This window comes from Cryptococcus depauperatus, chromosome 8 (assembly GCF_001720195.1).
Source record: "Cryptococcus depauperatus CBS 7841 chromosome 8, complete sequence".
NCBI lineage: Eukaryota > Fungi > Basidiomycota > Tremellomycetes > Tremellales > Cryptococcaceae > Cryptococcus > Cryptococcus depauperatus.
In genome coordinates, this window is record NC_089475.1 from 426,085 (window position 1) to 441,699 (window position 15,615).

Sequence of the window (15,615 nt, forward strand, 5' to 3'; positions counted from 1 at the left end):
TCAGAAAAAGGCTGGAGCGACGGGTCATGGAATACACAAATGAAACAAAATTGGTGGGCAGTGTATGGCGGCGATCGCCGCCATACGCGTGTGGATATATGTACAGAATTCAATCATGAACAACTATATAAGCAACTGTGGAATGGATCCCGCCAAACAATTTCAGCAGTTGAAAAGCTTTTTGCGTATACCACAGCCATCCATCCAAGACCTTGGACGAGAAGTTTCATCGACACTCGACATTCTCGGCATTGGTGATAGTCTCGTCAAGAGTCCTGATGGTGTGGTGGCGCAAGTTGGAGCCATTGCAAGATACTTGCCTGCCGTCCAACAGTTGCTGATACAAGATACTTTGCCACCTGTGATATCAGTGCTGGATCATGCGACACGGGAGCTTGTCTTGGGTCTCTTTGTCCCGTCCAAGGTCGCCCAGGGAATCGGTATACGTCGACATGTCGCTTTGGTGTCGTGTTTGACGCTTCCTTCTTATCTCAACGCTCCGAGAGAAGGACAGCCGACGCTGCCGAGGAATATGAGGTTGTTTTTGGTGTCTGTTTTGGACAGGCTCACCCGGTTCTATGGCCTTGATGATGTGTACCATGCCGTCTTTTCGACCAAGATGGAGACAAAGGAAGGGATGCAGAGATTACAGTGGGAGGAGGTGTTGAAAGCCTTGGTTGGGATCCCGGCCAAGGTTGGAAATGCGGTGGGTCGGTGGAAGGCTGAGGAAGCGGACGATGTGTCGGTCCCTGCGGCTCTGTTGCCAAAGTAGGTGATCTTGGTGCTTGACAGGTCTGTATTCTGACGTTCATTAGAGATTACTTTGATGGGCTGGTCAAGCGGTTGGAGGGCTTGATGTATGAACTTTCTCATGGTGCTAGTGAGTGTCACGATCTGGCTGGTTTGTATTGACAGGATAGTGGTCGATACGGCTCCTCTTCAACTCGTCTTGGAAAAGCTTTCTGCCGTTGGGCTTTTGAGCTCTCATGTTGCAGATAGTACGTCAAGGACTCCCTCCATGCTTCCTTCGCTCCTGCCTCCTTTGCTCGAGCATCTTCATCCTCCGTCAGGGTCTTCATTGGCACCCTATCCTCCGGATTTCCTCTCCTCCATCATCCTTTCCCTTCCTGGCTCGGTTATCACCTCATTCGTCAAGGCGCTTTCAACCCATCTGACGTATCACCTTGTGGATTCCTCCTCAACGTTGAGACCAGATCGACCTGACCAAAGGATAAAACGTGCTGTCCAAGTGTTGATAGCAATTGTTGGAGAGCCCAAGGTTGGAAACGAAGTTTGGGACGCCTTGATCAAAAGTATCACAGGCGATGGGGGATCAAGTCGGATGCATCTGGGGGAATACAGAGAGCAGTCCCGCAACAGGCTAATTGTCGGTTGGATAGGGACTGGTGGAGAATCTGTTGCCAAGGCATTCATTGATACGATCGTGGAAGCGTGGACAGATGCCAAATACATCAAATTCTCCATGTACTCGCAGCAGTTTCGTGAGCCTTTTCTCGCTTCACTAAATCCTGCTGTGACTGACATCACCCTTTCAGGTCTCACTCATGTCCTATTGCTAGCGATATCGCTTATCACACCGTATTCCCAATGGCTCGTAAACCTGTCTCACCGTCCCAAGTTCATCTTGACTTTCCAATCCTATCTTTCACACCCAGACCCTTCGATACGTCGTCTTGGCATGGTTGTTGCAGAGATAATGAGTGAGCTCACTGTCCCAGAGACTACTCAAGTCAATCAGACGAAAGAAGCCGATGAGATAGAGGAACTTCGAAAGGGCCTCGAGGTAGATGAGAATGACAATGCAGACATGAAGCCGATGGTCTCGGCAAATGTTGAAAGTTCAAGACTCAAATTCAAGGGGATGTGGGATGGCTATGGTGATGGCAAAGAAGAAGCAAGATGGTTGAGAGAGTGCGTGGGGGTGAGAGATGGCGATGCTGCCATCGACGGTAGTGAAGAAGAATGGCTACTCGGTTGGCGAACCAAGCAAACAAAGAGTCCAACGAATTTAATTTCGTCTCCGCCTCCTGCACAGCAAACAGCTTCTCTACCCCCTGAAAAACCAAACTCCAAGCCACAAAAGAAGCCCAGGATTGTCATGCTTGACCCAGATCAACAAGACGACCCATTGGTAGGCTATGAATCTTCTTCACCGTCATCTACACGTGCTCCGTCACCTACTGCAGAGTATCTTGAGGAGATTGCGGCAGATCCCTCGCTGGGACTTGACGAGGTCAACAAAAAAAAGGCCCAAAGACCGCTATATATACCTCAATTGACTGCACTGTTGAAAGAGAGAGAGAAACCAGAATGCGTAGAGATGGGATTACAATGGGGCGAAGGCTTAGTTAGGGCGAAGAGGGAGTTTGGTACGGAGCTCGGTAGGTACCGGATTATACTATGCTTTTTCTGTCTCATACTGATAATTGACCGGTAAAGCTGAAAACGCAGTCGGAGTTACTCTTATGGTGTTGGGTCTCAATGATAAATTTCAGATAGAGGAATTTGAAGATAAGAGACAAGGTCTTCTCAGTTCTTTGGTTGCTTGTGCTCCGAAGCAAGTAGCTCCGTATGTCCATGATATTTTGTCTTGATCCCAGGTTAGCTGACGGGCAATAGTTTCCTCATTGAACAGTATTTTAGCGCTCAGTTCTCGGTTCAACACAAATTTTTGATACTCACTGCCCTTGCCATGGGTGCACGAGAACTAGCTGGACTCTCTGTTCCTCAACCCCAACGCACAACCCGTGCCATTGACTTTCCAACCAAAACGCTCCCTCCTGCGCTTCACAACAAATATATAACCTCCTTGGATGTGCCTCCCAATCGTTTGATTGTTAATGAGGCTCAAATTGATCAAGCTATCAATGGTATTAGAGATGTGATTCTGTCAAAAGGTGTTCGTCAAGGAGAAGAGACTATTCCAGAACTCGCACGAGAGAGACGCCTCAGAGTCACTCAACCTCGACATACCAAGGTAGCACCCGTCAACAGCCTTGCTGCTTCGCGGATGGCGCAGGACCCGCTTCCTGTGCCAGTAGTAGCCTTCAAAGACATCGCAGCAGAATACTTTGTTATGCCTCTAATCAATCGATTCTGGCATCACTTTCAAGATTCGTCTATCCGTGAGGAAAGAGCTCTCATGATGGGCGCGCGCTACAGATCTGCTGGGACTGGTATGGTCCTATCCCCTATGGTGATGGAAAAGTTCTTGATGTCTCTTACACTTATGCTGGACTCGGCCAGACACTCACCCGTTTTTCTCAGTGTTCTTTGCCCCGAAGCACTCGAGCTGGCCGTGACTATCGGCGTAAGACATCCACCAAGACCAAAGTTGGCCCATGAGGAGGATCTGTTTGACCAACATCAACCCGAAGCACAGGTGCTTTCGGCTGCGCTGGAGTTAACTCTGGTATGCTTGGATATATCCATAGACCTTGACAGAGGTCGCACGTTGGCGATGGATCATACGGGGTTGATTATGGCTGTTGGAGAATGGGCGAGCAGCGTATTCAAGATGGAGAACGAGGGCGGAGGAGTTGCTGCAGGCCAGGGAATAAGAAAAGGAGGGGGAATCAGAGCTGAGGCAGCAGGAGTGGTCATCAAAATGGGTGAGATTGGAGAAAAATGGGGGCATGTAAGTGGCATTGTACCATGAAGATGCAGTTTCTAAAGTATTTAGAGTTGTATCAATTAATATGCATTCAACATTTACCAGCAATGTGAGCAACTATATGCGTAATGAGCTTTTGGAATTTCAATGATGATCGGAAGCCAGGCCTCTTGCTTAATACCTGCCAACTTTTCCAGCAGGTCTGGATATAATTAGAGTCCCTGGTATTTCCCATGGTAATAGCGTTCCGTCCCAGCCAAATCGTCTTGAACGACTGCACTTCTTGTGGTCGTATCAAAGGCTTGAAGCGCATTGTTGTGATCATGTTGTCCTGCGGGTTTACCTATTCCTATTCCTGGAACGCTCAAGGATCAATGTTTCCGACCTTTGGCCTCTTCACAAGTGCGTATTCTGCCCCTTCGCCCTTAGTTTTTGACTTTTCCAATGACATTGTCGCTACGACTTCGCGCCAACTATGTTCCTCATAGCGATGACCCCATTTGTCTTGGAGCACACATTTCTTATATGTTTTTCCGTTGTTGAGTTTACAAGGGACCTCGACAGGGGCAACACCGTATGCCCATCTACCGCGATAAATCGAGCTAAAGAAAATACAACTAAAAGGCGAAACCAATAAAAAAGTGGCTCTGTCCGACAAATCATCAGTCCAATGTACGTTTGATTGGCCCAGGAAATGTCTCACATTCTGAAGCCAATCAACCCTTTCGCATGGGTAACAACAACCAAGGCAATAAGGACTACAGCAATAGCGCAATATCCGAAACTTATCCAAATCGTTATTCTTTCAAAGGTATCGAGCCACCGTTTCTGTCGACGTCGTCGGAAAAGTTTTCTAACGTCCTCGTGGTGTTGTGTCTCGGGATCCTCGCCACATGACTGAAAACGGTGATAGACAAAGAAAAAAGCGTGAAGTATCAGAAGGATATGAAGCACGCCCACTGAGAAATGTTAACATTGTCTTATGATCACCTTGTTAGCTGACGTACAAAATCCAAAACCTAGTAAAAGTGTTGAGATGATGATGCTTGGCCAGGAATCAACGCTAATACTACTATACAAAACCTTTGACTGGCAACTAAATTGTCATGTCAGTGGGAAACGAATGAAAAGGTTTGATAGACCTACTTGACTTCTTCACTATCGCACCATCCTAGCCCACCCAGTTTATATCCACCAGCTTCTACCATCCATATACCCAGCTGAGGCCCTGTGCAGGTACATACTGCTGCAAAGGCCAACATCAAGATGGTCAGGATAAACAGTGAATTTCTAGCCAACCATGTCCATCCTGACCAGCCCCAAGTTGTTTTCCAGCACGGAGCGCATGGACCACAGCATCTTGTCCAAAATGAATCTTGTTGGTTTTCGGACTGCTTTGATTCTGCCAAGGCAAAAAACGCCTTTCTGTCGAGTCCAACATACTCGTCGTCGTCAAGCCCCTCTTCTGTAAATTTCGACTCTCCCTTTTTATTGCTATCACTCCTTGCAGCATCCTCATCTAATGTACTGTCTCTTAAAGTTTCCGCATCTGATATATTCCCTTCTGCGGTATTCCTATTTGATGAACTGCGCCTTGCAGTATTCCTATTTAATGAACCGCGCCTTGCAGTATTCCTATTTGATGAACTGGCGCCTTTCGGAGACCTTGGAGGAGGCATCACACTTGACGAAGCAATACAGAATTGATCATCGATATATATTGGAGTTGTCGAGGAGAAAGTAGAGAGTAGCAAATATTGATCCAGTGGGCTGCATTATTGGCAGTTACCGCAGTAAACCCATCTTCCTTTGACTTGACCCGGGTAGAAACTTCAAAGGACATTCATCAGTGAAACACCTTGGTATAGTAGTTGTATCATCGTCTCTCGATGACAACTACAATTGAGGTTTCAGGCTCTACCAGAAATGCATAACAAAGGTGTTTATACATGTGCTGGCAATTGTGCTAGAACAGATAATAGTGTTACAAGATTTAAATCCTGATGGAAACTCGCGAAACAGAGGGTTAAAACTCTTCTGAATGGTCATCGCTAGCATCTGAGGCCGAGTCGTCCTACAAAAAAAAAAATTCTTAGCACGAGTTCTGGGTGAATGTTCACGTCTCTCTACTTACCTGTCCAAAGAATGCAAACGCCTTGGATTTGACCTTTTCAGCAAGATGTGTAGGGATATTTGGCAGCTTGTCTTTCTTAGATGAGCGATGAGTATGATGGTGTGTATGGTGATGGTGACTTGGCTTCGGCACCTCCCCCTCCATTTTATTGGCGCCAGCTTCACTGGTCAAATCGGCGATGGAGCTGCTATCCAAAGTTGATCGCCCAGCTGGAATGAGGTGTGGAGCAGCGGTGCATCTCAGCGCACTCGAACCTTCCCTAATATTATCCCTTTGGCCTTCCTCGTTCTCTTTCTCGCGCAACTCTACCTTGGTTAACGCTTGGATAAGATGCCGTTGAGAAATGGCTGGAGGGGCTGCATAGGGCGTGGCAAACCGATTAGGAGTTTCAAGCCCATCATGGCACTGGCGCGAGGAAAGAAAGTTTTGGTGCTTATGCAAGAGTACCTGGTTATCAGCCTGCTGTAGTTGTTGAGCAGGCGGAGAGGATGGCCCGGATTTACTACGCAGGCGTCAGTTGAAAATTTTGCCAAAGCGTTCAAATTCAAGACGTACTCGTCAATATCGTAGACCTCATCGTCATCGCCATCGTCAGAATCGTCATCCTCTTCATCCTCTTCCTCATCTATGTTTCCCTCATCCTCCTCCGCGTCCGCAGATATCACTTTGTCACCGGCCTCTCTCGCATCTCTTTTGAATGTAGCTGAGGCTTTGTCTTCGTTGAGTATACTCTCGTTCTCTTTGGCAGTGCTTGGCTTTGAGCGAGGCGGCTCTCTCATCTCTTCAACAACCACAAAAGACTTTTGTTTTTCTCGTTCATTCCAGCGTAGAGTTCGAGAGATGGAGGAAAACCAATCAGTAGAAGCCTTGTCAGCGCAAACGGTTGGAAAAGGATATTTAGACGCGGTGACTTTGATATGGTCACCCTCTTCTCAATGCGTCAGCTATATCATTGTAATCTGAACAAACACGACACGACCCACGTCTCAGCTCTACTCGGCCTCTACCATCAAAACTTGCCCAAGCAGTACTTCTCGAATTATAAGGTACACATACTCGAAGTTCCATACTATCTGGCAACAACATTGGCCGGAAAGAGAGGGTGTGAGGACAAATTGGAGTGATGAGAATTGTTGGAATTTGTGGATGTACAAGGGAACCCCCGGCGGACAGAGAGTAAGCGGTGGAGCCTGTTGGTGTAGAAACCGTAAGGCCATCAGCTTGTACAGTAGTCAAATGATGCTCGTCGCCTTGATCATAAATTATCAGCCAATGACATTATACTTGACAGATTGAATCTTACCAAAAAGTTCCAGTAAGCTAACATAGGGACTTGGCCCCCTGTCTACAACAAGATCGTTCAACACTTCAAATTGCTCCACAGGTCTCGTTGAGTAACACATAATTTCTTTATCTTGGCCCTCAAAGTTGCATGGAGGTAAGTCTGAAGTTGGCCCTTCCAAGCTTTCCCATCCGCCCTTATCTACACGACTCATAAGAATCTCGCCGCCCGGCTTCTTGATAGCTTTATGTTTCTTTCCCTTGGAGACGGCCGATTCCTCTGGGGCAATAGCTCGGTAGACAATACATGTAAATCGCATACGAAGATTGACACGGATACCTTCGTCTACGACCTTGTCTATGGTTTGCTTGTATTTATAGAAATCGAAATTAGTAAGGAAACCGAGAGATCCAAGCGCAAAGGGAAGAACGGGTGGAACGATGCGTTGACTTTAGAAGATCAGCTTATAGTTGCCCAGGATGAAGCTCACGTTGCTTACAATAGCCATGATGTAAATAGAACTGTACCGTCACCACCGAGCTGCAGCATCATCAATGGGGAAGCTTTTGAACTAAAGCTGACTACTGACCGTTATGACAAAGTCAAACAGACGAGGAAACTCTGAACACAAATCGCTTGTCCAAAATCTCAGCTGTCCTTCATTGGAAGCTTGCTTAGCAATGTCACCTATGCTCATCGTTGATGGGAATGCCGAGGAAAGATGCGACAAAGTACCACTTGAGGCAGACGAAGATGATCTCCTTCTTGCGGTTGGAGCAAACAAATGAGGATGCTCGCGTTGAATGCCAGCGACGTCAAAACGCTTGGATGTCCTCAACTGGGCATCTACATAGACAACCATACCTCGATGACGCCCATTTCCGTTTCCAGGACGATTACCAGCTGCTCCGTCTGAAGACGCTGATGGGCGTTTATGCATGAGATAGAGAGCGAGCTTTCGAGTCAGCTTGATCAATCTATTGTCGCGAGCTTTGGTTACAATCAGGACGTGCTGAATATTTGATCGAACTTTTGTTCGACCTACAAATATTGCTGAGTCCCTCACAACGTAGGCAGACTATGGACAAGGACTCACTAAGCTCCTTGCTCATTTCTCTAACCCCTTGAGCAGTCTGAGCCAACTGTTTTGTTAAGCTTGCGTTGTCTTCCTCATCACCCGTCAAAAGATCTTCAATGAAACGAGCACTTCCGTTAGGTACTCCGTTAGACGTCTTTGTTACATGGCCATTTGAGCTTGATTGATCCGAGTCGTAGCCGCCAAACACAGCCAGATTCCGACGCGATGCAACCCGGGAATCTTTGTCCTTGGGACTCGCTGGATGAGATTGGGAAGCATGGAGACGTGGGGAGATGGGAAGCTTAGTGGATTTGTGTATGGGTTTAGTGGCATTTCCTTGGTAATGCTGTCCTTGCTCATGACTAGAAGAGACAGCTGGCCCAGAATTTGTTGCGCCGCTGAGTTCAGACGTTTTGTGCTTCAACTTATCTTGCAACGATCCATGTCTGTTTAGATGCGAATGAATGAAACAAGGAGAGGCGTGTGAGACGGAGGTTGAAGAGGCAGTAGGCGCGGTACGAGATTCATGGTCGGGCAAAGATAATGGACTGATGGCTGTCAGATCCTCTGGCGCCGTTGGCTCATACTTTGACAGTGGCGATTGTGGAACGGGATGGCGCGTACGTGTTGCAGTTGGGATGTTGATGTATGGAACTGGCTTCTGATCGCTCCCAGGAATGGTGGACCGATTATAGCGAGCAGACATCTCTCTCAGACTCACCCTGCCACTTAAACGGTTTACAACCGTTGAATCTGGGCAGGAGTTCTTCTGATGCGATACGGGTGTTGCTGACTCCAATTCTCTGCTACTTGTGGTGGCAACCTCCTTGAAGTACACGGCTTCTGCTTCTTCCTTCTTTCTCTGCCGTTATAATTCGAGTTGTGAAAAAGTGGTTAACGAATTTCTTTTGCAAACGGGAATATTCAAAATGGTTTTGTTTTGCCTCCACCCTGTCATTGGATAAATTTGATTCCGTCGTCATGAAGTTAGTCTTGGGGGAGTAAATGAAGCCTAATACATGGAAAAAAGGAATTTGAGATTATAAAGAAAAAATCAGTATTATGACGGCGTTTTTGTAATATTTGTTAGGTATACGTGTGGCCTGAAAGAGGCTCATGGATTGGCATATTATGCAAGAGACATGAGGATTCTTATTAAAAAAGAGAATGCATGTCATGACCGTTTTTCTAATGGGTAATAAAACTTCTGGGCCATTAGGTAGGCGCTGCAACGAAATCAAGCGATGCAATCAACAATATCTTCAATAGATATTTGAGGGAAAGCGAAATGTGTTTAAGGCGTGATGAAGCCATCAACTGGATCGTCAATTCGACGCTGACACAAGGTTGAATAGCACTCACTCAAGAATTGGCATTTGCATGGGACATGCGCTTTGCAACTATCCAAACTATCCGGTTCACCGTTACTGCTCTGGAATTCTTCTCCACAACTTGATGATATGTGAAGACCTTAGCTTTTCAGCTTCTTTATATCCTCTGTTGCAAGTCAGATTCCGATATTTAGCGTCGAGTACACCTATACCCACCATGTGCAGGTTCTTCATCATGCTTCCGTTTTGATGCTTTCAATACGTCCTCGTTAGATGCCACATTGGTTGCTTCGCTGCTGGCACCGCTGAGGGTGCCTTCGGTCTGTTTGGCCTTTCTGTTTTTTGCCAAACCCAGCACAGGATGAAAAGGTTCGTCTGGTCCAGCATTGGCATGTGAAGCACAATCAGGACAGAACCACTCTCCTTCTGGGATACCAGGAAGGGGGGGATTAAGACATCGAGTATGATAAGGTTGGTCGCACTAGGATCATAATCATATCAACCATTCAAAATGCTGACATCGAGATAATTGAGGAAACTTACCCGCTCACACTCCAAGGGATCATCATCGTTAATATGACATACAACACATTCAGAGGCAGAGTTGATACGTTCTGGGTATCGTTCGAGCTCAGAGAGACGAGCATTAGGCCGCGCCAAAAAGAGAGTAGAGAAAGCACCGCCAGCAACACTGTTTTCGTTTGATATTAGCTGCACTAGATTTACCCATGTAAAGCCGACACTGACTCAATTACATCTACACCTGACAGAGGAGCAATTTTTTGCGGCTTCGTCGCACTTTTGCCCGTATCGGATCCCAATCCGAGTTCTCAAATGTCTTTAGCTTTCCATCTCCATGAGAGCCAAACTCGCGACTTACCACCATAGAGCTACGCTTGATATCAGCTTGGACATACAACTTGCCAGAAACTCAACACTTACCACACCCTGACCAAAACCGACAGTCATCACCCCACCGTCTGGGTCTTGTGTTGTGATGAAATGGGTACAACCTCCCGAGGTGGCCTTAATGACTTTGCAGGCCATGACTACGTTCAAGTCTTGGTAGATATTCATCAAGTGGTCGCTGGTTACTCACCATCCTGGATGTGCCTATCATTCAAAAGAGCGATAAGACATTAGCCAAGCACGATTGCAAACAACAACACTCTTACTTGAATCTGGTGTACGGCTGCCCAGTAGATCCTAAGCAAGTTGAGTCAGACCATTCCGTGGCATCTATCAAGTGATATACGGACCATCACCGGTGAGCTTCCATTTACCAGCCATCAGCAACATGTCTTGCCGATCCACAACCATGGAGCCTTGACTCTGTTTCAGCAAGAACAAACAAACAGATGATGGCCTGAAATCCTCACTGGTAGGACCACAAGCAACCATACGTGCTCGCGATGCGATATTGCTCCCCGCAAACTACACTTTACCTTCAGAACAATTCTTTCAAAACCAACTTCAAAGCTCACTTGAGGAACAAGAGTTGGAACCAATCTAGATTCGTGCTTCTCAGCCACACTTTCAATTTCTACAGCCATGCTGCTACTTACCGATCTTTCTGGTCTTGCAAACCCAATCTAGAGTATCCCGCATACCCCCAAGCGTAGACATATCCCTCATCATCCAACGCCAACGAGTGCTGGTTTCCTGAAGCAATCTCGATGATTCTGACCTTGTCTTTTTCAAATCCTTGAACTAGACCTACAGATCTTTTATAAGTAGCTCTACTGATGGGAGATCAAGCTGGGTTCGTACGTACGGGGCGGAACTTCGATATCATAGGCCACTTTGCCTGCTTTGACCAGACGCTCTCCAGTTTTGCCATTGCCCACCTGTCCAAATTCGCTAGAACCTGATGCAAATACCTGGCCTGCCGAGGTAAGAAAAAGAGAAAAAGAATGGCCTGCTGTGGCCTATCCGTCTCCGTCAAAAAACGTCTGATAGGCCGCATGACCAAACGACTTACTTGAACAATTTTCGTGTCTGGTTCTCTGACCCAAGGGCCTCCAATTTTGGTCAGTCGATCAACAGTGTTGCACACTGGCTATAGCAGATATCAGTCCTGCCTGATGCTTCATCTCAGATTAAGACCACTCACCAATCCTAGTTGGCCTACTACATTATTTCCACACCCCCAAACACCTCCCTCACTGTCCAGCAACAGGAAATGACCTCTACCGGCAGCACCGCGAATCCATTTGCTACCTTTTGGCAAGCCCACAGATGAAGGTGAAATTTTGAGTGGGTTGTTCTCCGAAATGACGCCGTTTGGAGAACTACTCAATGCAGGTGGACGACCAAAGAGATAGGCAGCACCATAGACTGTGACATTAGCAGGCAAACGTCAAGTTGAGGAGTCAAACAACTCCCAAGGGGATTGACCAACTGTCGAGGACTATGGCATAGTTTGCTGAAGGACCCGTGATGAGTTTGCTGATCTTGACGTTAGAGAATGATCTCAAAATATGTGGAGACATTAAATCAGTCGGTCTGTAGATATGTAATCAACATCAGATTCTCCACGTGCTGCTTCGTTGCGCGGAATGGAAGCAGACATACATTGTACCAGAGGGACGCTCTTTGCGGCCGTTGGTAGCCCTACAGAAACGAATAGATGCGTGTCAGGAGGTACCCTGCTGCGAGTAGTCAAGCATGATACTTGCCAGTCAGTACCACCACAAATCAGCACTATACCAGATGGGATAAGTTAGCCATTCTCTCTCTCTTTTTTTTGGCAGCACTTTCTGATAAAGTCGTTTGGAACCAAACAAAGCCCAATCTCCCAGTTCCAAGCTGCTGCAAACAGCTGGTGGATGAATAAGGAATGCAATGAATATACTCACCTCTACCCCAAGATTGCTCTTCAGCGGATTCAGTTGTCATAAAGATAAAGATGAATTGATGTTGATATGTTTAATGTATAATAAATATATATAAAGCCGGTTTAGTAGACAAACAATAAAAGTTGAAAGTGTTTGTTGTACGTGACGTTTTCAATTTCCGACGGAAATAATTGTTTATACTTTATTGGCTGGTGACTATAATTCAAGTTGTGTCGACAGTGAGCATGGTTAAATATCTCAGTGGCTGTCAATGGATCAAAGAGAATACCAGAGAGGGAGGAAAGCAAAGTGCGGTACACAGATTATGGGAGGCATTCACTTGCACCCAGTTTAGTTAACCTGCTATATTCCAGATGATTTTCTTTTTGGTTTGCACAGTACAAAGACAAGTACATCGATCGATCCGGTCGTCTATTCGCCCCTAACATCTAGCTTATATCTAATGACGTCCGGCTCAGCAGTATTTTATCCTAGGGCTTGGAAGGATTCGGGTTGGTAGCAGGAGCCGCCTGGTCTTGAGAGAGTGCCTTGAACTCTGGCTTGTATTCTTCAAAGCTACAAGCTATTGTCAGCTTCATCCGAGTCTATACAACATGACAAAGACCCACTCAATGTAACCTTTGGCCGTCTGAGTATAAAAAGTGGGACGGTCGTACTTGCGAAAAGGCCAATGGTTCTGCACACGATTGACCAAATCAGGATTGGCTAATAGCAAGTCAGCCTTCTGTTCCCGTTCCTTTCCAAGATTCCCGACTGACAGATAAAGTATCTTCCAAAGCAGACGAGATCGTTTTTGTACTTTTCAGTGTGCTGATATGCAGACTCAACCGAGTATCCTCCCGCGGCGATAAACTTAATACTTTCGCCCGCAGAGAGAATGGCCTCTCGAATAGGGTTCAAGTCGTCATGTGTGTACCATTCATCTTCAGACTTTCCAATGCCTCGACCCTCCACGGCATGAACATAAGCTAAATTGGGTTGGGCATCGGCAATGGCCATGCCCCAGGGGACAAAGGTCGCCAGTGGGTCCTCCATGCGCATACCCTGGAATTCCGAGAAAGGTGACATACGGACACCAACACGCTTGGGGCCAACGGCATCGCAGACGGCATTGACAACTCGGAGTGGGAAACGGATACGATTCTCGACCGATCCACCATAAGAGTCTGTACGGTTATTGGACGTTGTTTGAAGCTAGGCCATGTTAACTTTCATTCCAGACGTGAATTGACAACCCACGAATTGATCCAAAAAGTAGCCATTGGCACCATGGATCTCGACACCATCGAAACCAGCCTTTATGGCGTTTTTAGCAGCTTGCGCGTAGTGCCCGACGATTCTGTCCATGTCTTCTGCCGTAACAGGTACAAGAGGTTTCTGCACCGTTTCATCTTTGAAGGATGAAGGCTGCAGATCAGGAAGCGAGCCAACAGAGTAGACAACAGGGATAACAGCTGGGTCAGCAACCCGTCTGAAAATTTCCATGAGCCACAAATCATCCACAGACAGGTTAACACTGACCCGAGGACCCATAGCTGACAAAAGATTCTTCCACCTTTGGAATGAACGCCTGACGTGATCTTTTTCCATTGAGCCATTTGATCAGCCGTATAGATACCTAACACCATTAGCAACTTGGTTGAAACGTCTCAGAAAGCTACTCACCGGGAACATGCTCATATCCTCGAAGTTCTTCAGCGATAAATGTTCCTTCAGAGATGATCAAACCTCCTTCTACACATCAAACGTCAGTCTATTATTCCTTCCGGGCTCATGGTCAAACCAACCCGAGGCTCTTTGAGTATAATACTGGATGGCCCAGTCAGATGGTATAGCCGTTTTGGGTTGTGCTCTCATCCTAGTGAGAGGAGCCATGACGATTCGATGCTTGAGTTTATACTCGCCAACCTGAATCGGAGTGAAGAGCTGGGAAACGTCTTGAGTCAGAGTCATTTTCTTTCCAATTTGCCACAATTAACACTATGTTCTTGTCAACAGAAAACAACTTTTGTAAGCTTTTTTATACTTTTTTCTTCTCCTCTCTTATGATTTGCTTTGTAATTCAAAAACAATTTTTTTCCTTTAAAAGTCGTCTATTTCCGTTAACTTTGTTCCAACGTAATAAATGTTGAGATTTCTAAAGGTGGAGGTCATGATGTCATTACTTCCATGTCATCCATGGCTGGTGGAGGCTTAGTAAGATATTTAACTGGGTTAATGTAAGTGCAAGCCCTCCACATCGCCACACTCTGGAACGCCGAGGGATTAAGAGAGGGAACATGGATGGATAAGGTTGAATGATAGATAGATTTCTCATCGATACTTATTTGTCTATGCAGTAAACAAGTGCTAGTTTTGCTGTATTCGTGACAATAGTAATTACGTATTCCTTAAATAATACCAATTGTAATTACAGTGAGGCACTCAAGCCTACAGGCATTCAAGCCTACAGTTAATTTGATTAATAACAACTAAGTTGTAATTACGCCAGCCTCCACTTTTTTCACTTTCAACGCATTTATCTATTCTTTGATTATAGTTGTATGTTATCATGGTATCTCTTTTAGAAGAATCGCATCCAAAACCTTCCCTCACAAAGGAACCAGATAGCCATCCATTGACGTCTCCCATACAGTCCTATCAGCTCTGCCAATCTATCTCGGGTAATGAAACGGAGCTCTTGATTCAAACATTTGAGGACCGAATCTTTGTTGTGGTCACCCAGAATGGCAAGGTTGGATGTCTGGTGTGTGTTTTGCCTGTTTTTGAGGCTTGGGAATCCATAGTGAATCACAGCTGACGGGAAATACTGTAGACACAAGCGTCTTTATCCCAGTTTACCCCTCTCTTACAAGCATCTTTGCCAACAGAGATAGATAAAGACGATTCGCCCCTGCGCATTCTCTCTGTTCTCCCGTCACCTCCTCCTCAGATGAAGTTGACTCCCTTGTTGGGATCCCCGCCCCAGCAGACGCTCCATGAGTTGTATGTCTCTCAAATTGCTACTCTCATTTGGTGGGCGCTGCAGACTAGTGGCCAGCCAAGGAGAAGTGTCGTAGTCGGACTGGCGCTACAAAAGGGTAATAACCAGCAAGAACGAGATGAAGACGAACAAGTCTTGGCGGACGATGAAAGAGAAAGATATGCTGGAATTATGGACATGGTTTCCCAATGGTCTGGTCCATCTCAGTAAACATTTGAGATTGTGTAAAAATAAACATGCATATTGTCTCCGAGACAAGCTCAAGAGATCAATAAGGAATAAAAGACTCCCATATACTCACAAAGTTCGCTACAT

The 15,615-nt window shown here is 46.2% G+C and overlaps 6 protein-coding genes across 6 annotated transcripts; 2 read left to right on the top strand and 4 right to left on the bottom strand.

Annotated features, from left to right (window-relative positions):
• Positions 1-142: 142 nt before the first annotated feature.
• On the top strand, positions 143-3,718 carry L203_106079 (uncharacterized protein; the record flags this gene model as incomplete). The annotated part of the gene is made up of 7 exons (XM_066215439.1): positions 143-768; positions 816-857; positions 916-1,502; positions 1,557-2,402; positions 2,461-2,590; positions 2,641-3,658; positions 3,704-3,718. The coding sequence occupies 7 exons, from the start codon at positions 143-145 to the stop codon at positions 3,716-3,718; spliced, it is 3,264 nt and encodes a 1,087-aa protein (XP_066071536.1).
• Positions 3,719-3,998: 280 nt separating this feature from the next.
• L203_106080 (uncharacterized protein) lies at positions 3,999-5,313 on the bottom strand (the record flags this gene model as incomplete). The annotated part of the gene is made up of 4 exons (XM_066215440.1): positions 3,999-4,281; positions 4,338-4,593; positions 4,642-4,730; positions 4,781-5,313. The coding sequence occupies 4 exons, from the start codon at positions 5,311-5,313 to the stop codon at positions 3,999-4,001; spliced, it is 1,161 nt and encodes a 386-aa protein (XP_066071537.1).
• A 347-nt stretch (positions 5,314-5,660) lies between these two features.
• L203_106081 (uncharacterized protein) lies at positions 5,661-8,834 on the bottom strand (the record flags this gene model as incomplete). The annotated part of the gene is made up of 8 exons (XM_066215441.1): positions 5,661-5,708; positions 5,769-6,270; positions 6,324-6,696; positions 6,752-7,018; positions 7,072-7,499; positions 7,550-7,590; positions 7,640-8,091; positions 8,147-8,834. The coding sequence occupies 8 exons, from the start codon at positions 8,832-8,834 to the stop codon at positions 5,661-5,663; spliced, it is 2,799 nt and encodes a 932-aa protein (XP_066071538.1).
• Positions 8,835-9,599: 765 nt separating this feature from the next.
• On the bottom strand, positions 9,600-12,357 carry L203_106082 (uncharacterized protein; the record flags this gene model as incomplete). The annotated part of the gene is made up of 19 exons (XM_066215442.1): positions 9,600-9,625; positions 9,676-9,940; positions 10,003-10,150; positions 10,207-10,288; positions 10,340-10,349; positions 10,402-10,508; positions 10,559-10,572; positions 10,635-10,665; positions 10,719-10,784; positions 10,839-10,893; positions 10,944-10,968; positions 11,025-11,175; positions 11,234-11,387; positions 11,441-11,518; positions 11,573-11,796; positions 11,861-11,964; positions 12,034-12,072; positions 12,138-12,162; positions 12,318-12,357. 19 exons carry the CDS (start codon positions 12,355-12,357, stop codon positions 9,600-9,602), a joined length of 1,644 nt encoding a protein of 547 aa, XP_066071539.1.
• A 430-nt stretch (positions 12,358-12,787) lies between these two features.
• On the bottom strand, positions 12,788-14,270 carry L203_106083 (uncharacterized protein; the record flags this gene model as incomplete). Its single annotated transcript, XM_066215443.1, has 7 exons — positions 12,788-12,872; positions 12,926-13,022; positions 13,076-13,511; positions 13,557-13,788; positions 13,839-13,935; positions 13,983-14,051; positions 14,105-14,270. The coding sequence occupies 7 exons, from the start codon at positions 14,268-14,270 to the stop codon at positions 12,788-12,790; spliced, it is 1,182 nt and encodes a 393-aa protein (XP_066071540.1).
• Positions 14,271-14,868: 598 nt separating this feature from the next.
• Positions 14,869-15,510, top strand: L203_106084 (uncharacterized protein; the record flags this gene model as incomplete). The annotated part of the gene is made up of 2 exons (XM_066215444.1): positions 14,869-15,063; positions 15,133-15,510. 2 exons carry the CDS (start codon positions 14,869-14,871, stop codon positions 15,508-15,510), a joined length of 573 nt encoding a protein of 190 aa, XP_066071541.1.
• Positions 15,511-15,615: the final 105 nt, after the last annotated feature.